Source organism: Lycium ferocissimum, chromosome 10, assembly GCF_029784015.1.
Source record: "Lycium ferocissimum isolate CSIRO_LF1 chromosome 10, AGI_CSIRO_Lferr_CH_V1, whole genome shotgun sequence".
Lineage (NCBI taxonomy): Eukaryota > Viridiplantae > Streptophyta > Magnoliopsida > Solanales > Solanaceae > Lycium > Lycium ferocissimum.
Window position 1 is genome coordinate 2,721,633 of NC_081351.1, and position 7,687 is coordinate 2,729,319.

Here is a 7,687-nt window from a genome sequence, read left to right on the forward strand (position 1 = left end):
GTTCATCTGCGGCACCCTTGCGTCGCAGGGGTGGCACACGTCGGCGAGAAATTGCTCTTTTATTTTGATCGGGATTTGGTTTTAATTATTTCAGTTTTTGACCTAGACTATAAATAGATATTTTTAGGTTAGGAATGATGGCTAGGATTATTCTTAAGACTTGTAAGCTGTCGATATTATTCTCTTTTAGTTTTTACTTGATTTTCTTCGTTAAACCCTAGACTATGCATGAATTCTTGTTCTTCATCTCAAATCATGAGTAGCTAAACTCTCCTATTCTAGGGTTGTGGTAAAAGACATGATAGTTGGTAAGATGACAATTTCTATCTATTAAATTTTCATCTTTTGTGTTGCTTATTTATTCTTGTACTTAATTGTTTAATTACTTGATCACTAATTAGACACTATCAGTGGTGCGTGAGTTGAAATTGAAAGAGTGAATTCACATACATAATAAGACCAAATAGAGTTTGTTCGATCAATCTTTTCGCTACTGAGGATAGAAATATACCCTTTAGCCCTACTTAGTTGGTTACAAAAATATAAACGCGTTCTTGTTAATTCTGGCGATCATAGAAATATAGACGTGAAGAGTAACATCTACAAGGTTGTGAGTAGTTCGAAAGAATATCATAAAGTTAACATAAACCCATCAACTAGTGACCCCGAAAATAAGATAGGTAGAATTGTCAAAAGACTTAATTGGACTGTCGAAAACCATGACCCTGAAATTCTTTCTCATCTGATAAACTTTACAATATTTTTCCCAATCATCTAAGTCTCTGGGGTTTCGATATCTAGATTTTAAATCCTATATTACTTGTATGACTGCGTATACTTGCGTGTGCATTTGGGAATAACAAGTTTTTGTGCCGTTTCTGAGGACTTAGAAACATTGCTGTTTTTCTAGTGTGAATTTTTAATTTCTATTCAAGTTTTCACTCTGGTTCTTTGGTTGATTTGTGCTCCTTAGGTGAATTCTCTCGTTTTTATGTGAAATAATCGAAGTCAAGCAAAAGCATTATCTGACTTTGACCCAGAAATTGAATGGACATTACACAAATAGAAAAAGCTTGCAAACAACGAGCATAATCTCGAGTTTCTTGACAACACCGAAATCGAGAATAGGGAAGTTGAAAGATTTGCTGAAAAAGTTGTTGAGATGGCACAACAAAATCGAGTTCCAGTGTCGAATTTTGCTAGACCTATTCTAGAAAATACTGCTAAGGCTATTGTCAAGCCTCATATCAATGAAAACTTTAAGCTGAAAGAAGGAACAATGCGGCTGGTGCAGAATATGTGCTAGTATATGGGTAAGCCTCATGAAGACCTGCATAAGCACTTCATGACATTCATGGAGTTGAGCGAAAATTTTCAATATATAGATGTCTCCAATGATTATATGAAGATGGCCTTGTTTCCATTCTCATTGATTGGGGAAGCAAGGGATTGGTTGCAGAATCTTTTTGCTGGCTCTATTACTTCGTGGCAGATATTTTCAAGCAAATTCATTGAGAAATTCTTTTAATGCAGGAAAGCGAACGAGCAGAGAGGGAAAATTGCTAACTTCACTCAGAAAGACTCTGAATCTCTACCACAAGCATGGGAGAGGTACAAGGGTTATTTGCGAGACTTTCCACATCACATGCAGTTGAAGGATATCATTAGGCACTATTTCATGGAAGGGCTAAGGCATGATTCGAGAGCTTTCTTGAATGCTTCTGCTCAGGGCCAAATCTTGTGTAAAACATATGAAGAGATGGAAGCTTTTCTTGAGTTAATATCTGAAGGTACTCAAGAGGACTCAAAACCAAGTCATTCAGGAATTACTCAGAAAACTGCTAGAGTGCTCCAAGTAGATGATGTTACTGATATTCGAGCAGACCTTGGTCAACTTTTTCATGCTGTTAATAGGCTGACCAATGCTTTATTCGAGAATCAGGTCCAGTAAGTCAATCAGGTACAAGCACATTGCGATGATTGTGGCAGAGATCATATGTTCACTAACTGTACTTCTGATCATGCTAATCCAGAATCAGTCTACTACATGGGGCACCAGAGTTGGGGTGGTGGATATTAATTCGAAAACAAATACAATTCGAATTATCAAAATAATTATCAAAAGCCTCAGCAACAGGTGAGTAGCTCTATAAAGGAAACGATGAAGCAATGGATATCTTAAAACCAGTGAATTTCTTAGCAGTAGCAGAAGTGATCAATGAAATGTAGAAATCCATCCATGAGCTAGAATGTCAGACGGGCCAAATGGTAGTTTCTCAAACTGTCAGACTATAGAGTGTTCTTCCAAGCAATATCGAAAAGAATCCGAAATAACAAGTTCATGCTGTCTTTTTGAGGAATGGTAGACAATTGGAAGAATTTCCTCCAAAGAACAAGAAGGTGAATACTGAGCTAATTCTTGCTAAGAGGACAGATTTCGAACAAAAGATTGCTGATAATGTTGCAGAGTAGTCAGAGGTAGTGGCATGTAGGCCACCACCACCATTCTCGCAAAGACTCTAAAAGCAGAAGGCAGATTCAGCTTGTAAGAAATTCCTTGAGATATTGAAATACGTATATATCAACATCTGTTTGGTGGAGCTTTTGCATGAGATTTCGAAATATGCTAAGTACATCAAAGATGTTGTTGCAAAAAAATGATGTCTGGCAGAGTTCAAGACTATAGCACTTACTGGAAAATGCATTTCCCTAGTGAGGAGCAAGATTGCACCAAATCTTAAAGATCTGAGAAGTTTCACCATCTCCATTACTATTGGTAACATTGAGGTTAGGCTAGCACTGTGTGATTTGGGTGCTAGTATTAATTTGATGCCCACCTCTGTGTTTTGGACGTTGGGATTGGGTGAGCCCAGACTAACAACAGTTACTTTGCAACTGGCGGATAGATCTCTAGCATAACCCAATGGCATAGTTGAAAAAGTTCTCGTGAAATTTGGCCTATTCATCCTACTAGTTGACTTCATTATTCTTGATAACGAAGCTGACAATAATGTACCTTTCATTATGGGGAGGGGATTTTTAGCTACTGTTGATGCGGTCATCAAAGTCAGGAGGGGAAGATGTCCATGACAGTAAATGGGCAAGAAACTACTTTTGATGTGCTCAAAGCTACTAAGTTGCATCCCTATTATGAGGAACTGAAGATGATCACAGAGGTGGAACCTGAGCTATCAAATGCAGAGTTAGATCACTTTCTGGCTTCTAGAGATCCCTTGGAGATGGCATTGGTATATGATGAGGACTTATAGGAAGATGGGGCATCCGAGGAGTGTCTTCACATTCTTGACACTTCTTGTGCCTTTGTGCAAGCCAATAAGACATTTGAAGTCTTAGAGAGATCGTAATCTTAGAAGAAACCAAAACCCTCCATTGAGGTTCGGTTCTTGAGTTCAAACCTTTACCTTCTCATTTACAGTATGCTTTCTTGGGCAGTGGTAACACATTGTCGTAATCCTCTCTGCCTTTTTAACTGAGTGTAGGTTGAACGTGTGTTGCGAGTATTGAGAGATAGGATCTGAGCTCTCGGACAACTGACATTGAGGGATCAATAGCTCATTTTTCATGCACAAGATGTTGGAGGAGGGTATCAGGCCCAATGTTGAAAATCAGAAAGGCTGAACTCAGTCATGAAAAAGGTGGTGAAGAAGGAAGTAATTAAGTGGCTTGGCGCTTGTATTATTTACCCCATCTCCGATAGCAAGTGGGTGAGCCCTGTTCAATGTGTCCCGTAGAAAGGGGGCACTACTGTGGTGAAAAATGAGAATGATGAGCTGGTACCTCAAAGACGGTCACTGGTTTGCAGATTTGCATTGATTGTCGGAAGTTAAACACTGCAACCAGAAAAGATCACTTTTCGCTGCCCTTCATGGATCAGATGCTAGATCGGTTAGCCGGTCGCCACTATTATTGTTTCCTGGATGGCTATTTGGGTTACAACTAGATTATGATAGTGCCCGAAAATCAAGAGAAGACCACTTTCATTTGTCCTTATGACACTTTCTTTTCGAAGGATGCCCTTTGGACTATGCAATTTTCCAGGTACTTTCCGGAGATGTATGATGACTATTTTCACTGATATGGTGGAAAAATATGTGGCAGTGTTCATGGACTATTTCTCAATCTTTGGTGATTCTTTTGATAATTGCTTGCGGCATCTTGCGGTGTTGGCTCGATGTGAAAAAACTAATCTAGTACTTATTGGAAAAATTACCATTTCATGGTTCGAGAAGGTATTGTTCTCGGACATAAGGCATCAAGCAAAGGCATTGAAGTTGACAGGGCAAAACTAGAAGCAATCGAGTAATTGCCACCTCCTATATCTGTTAGAGGGGTGTGTAGTTTTCTTGGACATGCAGGTTTCTATCGGCGATTTATCAAGAACTTCTCAAAGATCGTGAACCCGATGTGCAAGCTTCTACAAAAGATATGAAGTTCGTGTTCAATGAAGCCTGTCTAAAGGCTTTTGAACAGCTCGAGTTGTGGTTAATGACTGCACCTATTATCATTGCACCCATTGGACTCTTCCGTTCGTGTTGATGTGCAATGCAAGTGATTTTGCTGTGGGGCTGTTCTCGGTCAGAAAAGGGCCAAGATTTTTCATCCCATTTATTATGCCAGCAAGACACTTGACGCAGCCTAGATGAACTATACAATTAAATAGAAGGAGTTATTGGCGATGGTGTATGCCTTTGGCAAATTTCGATCTTACTTGTTTGGAACGAAAGTGATAGTGTATACTGATCACACTGCTGTTCGCTATTTTTTCGCAAAGAAGGGAAAATCCCAGACTCGTTTGTTGGGTGTTGCTGCAAAAAGAGTTCGATAATGAGATTCTTGGTTGAAAGGGCACAGAGAACCAAGTAGCCAACCACTTATCCAGACTTGAAGATCGGGAGCATATTGATCAAGATGTGGTGATTAAGGAGACCTTCCCAAATGAGCTACTCTTTACTCTTCAATCAGCCAAACTACCATGCTATTCAGACATGGTGAATTTTCTGGTAAGTGAAGTGTATCTTTCCGATGCTAATCATGAAAGGAAGAAGAGGCTCTTGCACGATTGAAGATTTTATAAATGGGATGAGTGGTACTTGTACAAAATCGGCCCAGATCAGTTGGTGAGGAGATGTGTTCCAGCAGAGGAAATGCATGCCATTCTTGAAAGCTGTCATTCTTCGTCTTATGCTGGCCATCATAGCAGTGACAGAACATTAGCTAAGGTACTTCAGTCGGGTTTCTCTTTGCCGACATTGTTTAAAGATGCTCATGCTTTCGCGAGAGAGTGTGAGAATTGTTATAGAACTGAGAACATCTTAAAGCATCATGAAATGCCGTTGAATAGTATCTTGGAGATTGAGGTGTTTGATTGCTGGGGTATTAATTTCATGGGGCCCTACATTTCGTCAAAGGAAAACAAGTATATCCTTGTTGCGGTTGATTACGTGTCAAAGTGGGTTGAAGCCATTCCACTCCCAACCGATAATGCAAATGTAGTGACTGGATTCTTGAAAAAGAATATCTTTACACGTTTCGGGACCCTAAGGGTCATCATCAGTGATCAAGGTACGCACTTTTGTAATAGGTTATTTGAAAAATTGTTAGCTAAGTATGCGGTGAAACACAAGGTGGTGACTGCATATCTCCCTCAGACCAGTGGCCAAGTTGAGGTGTCCAATTATGAGATCAAGCATATTCTTGAGAAGATGATGAGCGTCAATAGAAAATATTGGTCACTTAAGCTTGATGACGCTCTTTGGGCGTACATGATTACTTTCAAAACTCCTATTGGAACCTCTCCATATAGGTTAGTTTTTGGTAAAGCACATCCTCTTCCCTTCGAGCCTGAACATAGAGCATACTGGGCGATAAAGAAGCTGAACTTGGATATGGAAGTAGCAGGTGAGAAGTGGTTGTTACAGCTGCACGAGCTTGACGAGTTTCATTTTCATGCATATGAGAATGCAAAAATCTACAAGGAGCGGACTAAAAGAATACATGACAAGCACATTCAACACCGCAAGTTTAAGCCTGGGCAGTTAGCCTTGTTGTATAATTCAAGGCTCAAGGTGTTTGGTGGAAAGTCAAAAAGTAAATGGTCCAGGCCGTTTGACAAAGTGCGTGTAACAACACATGGAGCGGTTGAGTTGAAGCCGCTGGATTCTAACAAAACTTTCTTGGTGAATGGGCAGTAAGTGCAGCATTATTTTGGGGAGGTCATTGATCACAAGAGGACCTCTGTTGAATTGGAAGAGCCTGTGTCGTGCCGCGATGTTAAATCAAGTACTTCTCGAGAGGCAACCCGTGTTTGTACTATTAGCATAAAGAAAAGAATTAAAAAATGAAAAAGGTGAGAAAATACACAAAGATGTCATGCCACGACCGTAACTAAGGCGTTTATTGGGAGGCAATCTAACATTTTCTTACATTTTTTTTATGCTGCAGGACTTGGGAAGGAGCGAAAAAGCTAAAATAGGACATATCTTTAATAAAAGCGCCCAGGTAACAGCTTGGCGCCACCCCTGCGATAGCACAATTTTTTTTAGAGAATATGTCTGCTCACGGCACCCTCGCGGCTCAAGGGTGCCGCACGGGTCGGGTTACACGATTTGTTTAAGTTATAACACTTGACCCACACCCTTTTATTTCAATTTCACAAAAATGTTAACCCTTCTTTTTCATATCCAAAAACCTCTTCCCTTCATCCCCTTTCATTCTCAAGCAAAGCCCAAGAACTCTTTTTCATCCTCCATTAAAACTATAAAGGTAAGTGATTCTCATCATACTTTCTCCTCCTTGCAGTTGTTCTTGAGTTTTTTTTGTTTTTGAGAAAATGAGAGTTAGGGTTGTTGGATTTATGCAAAATTAGGGCGGGGATTGGTATTGTTTTGTTTGTTTGTGGTGCTTAGGGATAGAAAATGACTCCCATTGTACAACGGAGGGTTTCACAACCCATCATTGTTGTCAAAATCAAAAGAAAGATTCTATTCTCGCAAGGTGTTCGGCAAAATGTTTGTATCAAGTTTATTGCGAAATTGTGAAGTCTTGTGTAACAACGTAGCACTAAATAACTATACGGGCCCTTGAGAACCAAAGTGAATAAAAAATTTGTGAGTCTGGATGGAAATTTGAATATGGTAAATCCCACAAACCAAGTCCTAAAATATGATGTTATTGCTTTATTTATTTATTTTTTATAATAGAGTTAGAGTAGTTAGCTTCTTTGTTTTCTAATTTCTTTATAGTAGTGTAAAATAAGTGTGGGGTGGTTCCTACCCAATTGAGTGCTAGAATCCGAACTTAGTACCCAAAGAATGGAATTAAGTGTGGTTGTCAACGAGTGACGACCCTCCTTGATTATTGAATTGATTACTTATGATTTGAGATAAATTATTTATGAGGTACTATGGGCAAAGCTAAAGGAAAGGCGACCGCAGCCGCATCAACCTCACAAGGAACAAAATGAGGTTGAGGACAAATCCTCCCGCAAACCATAAAGAGAACTAAAAGAGGGGGGGGGGGGAGCAAGAACCCGACAACCACCATTTCGATAGCAGAATACAAATAAAAGATACTAGTTTTTTTTACTTTGGCTGAGGAGTGGTATGATAAGTTTGACCTCTCCAAAGGCTATAGTCATGAAAGAGCAGTGGACAAGGTCCCTTTAAAA

At 39.6% G+C, this 7,687-nt stretch overlaps 2 protein-coding genes across 2 annotated transcripts; both read left to right on the forward strand.

Annotated features, from left to right (window-relative positions):
- Positions 1 to 3,080: 3,080 nt before the first annotated feature.
- LOC132033590 (uncharacterized) lies at positions 3,081 to 4,557 on the forward strand. The gene is made up of 4 exons (XM_059423600.1): positions 3,081 to 3,248; positions 3,824 to 3,906; positions 4,031 to 4,300; positions 4,377 to 4,557. The coding sequence occupies exons 1-4, from the start codon at positions 3,081 to 3,083 to the stop codon at positions 4,555 to 4,557; spliced, it is 702 nt and encodes a 233-aa protein (XP_059279583.1).
- A 608-nt stretch (positions 4,558 to 5,165) lies between these two features.
- Positions 5,166 to 6,212, forward strand: LOC132033598 (uncharacterized). Its single transcript, XM_059423610.1, has one exon. The coding sequence runs from the start codon at positions 5,166 to 5,168 to the stop codon at positions 6,210 to 6,212; it is 1,047 nt and encodes a 348-aa protein (XP_059279593.1).
- The last annotated feature ends 1,475 nt before the right edge of the window (positions 6,213 to 7,687 follow it).

Coding starts and splice junctions, on each gene's coding strand:
- LOC132033590 (XM_059423600.1), top strand. CDS start 3,081: ATGTCCATGACAGTAAATGGGCAAGAAACTACTTTTGATGTGCTCAAA. Junction 3,249..3,823: donor ATCCCTTGGAGATGGCATTG/GTATATGATGAG, acceptor ACTGGTTTGCAG/ATTTGCATTGATTGTCGGAA. Junction 3,907..4,030: donor ATGGATCAGATGCTAGATCG/GTTAGCCGGTCG, acceptor TTCTTTTCGAAG/GATGCCCTTTGGACTATGCA.
- LOC132033598 (XM_059423610.1), top strand. CDS start 5,166: ATGCATGCCATTCTTGAAAGCTGTCATTCTTCGTCTTATGCTGGCCAT.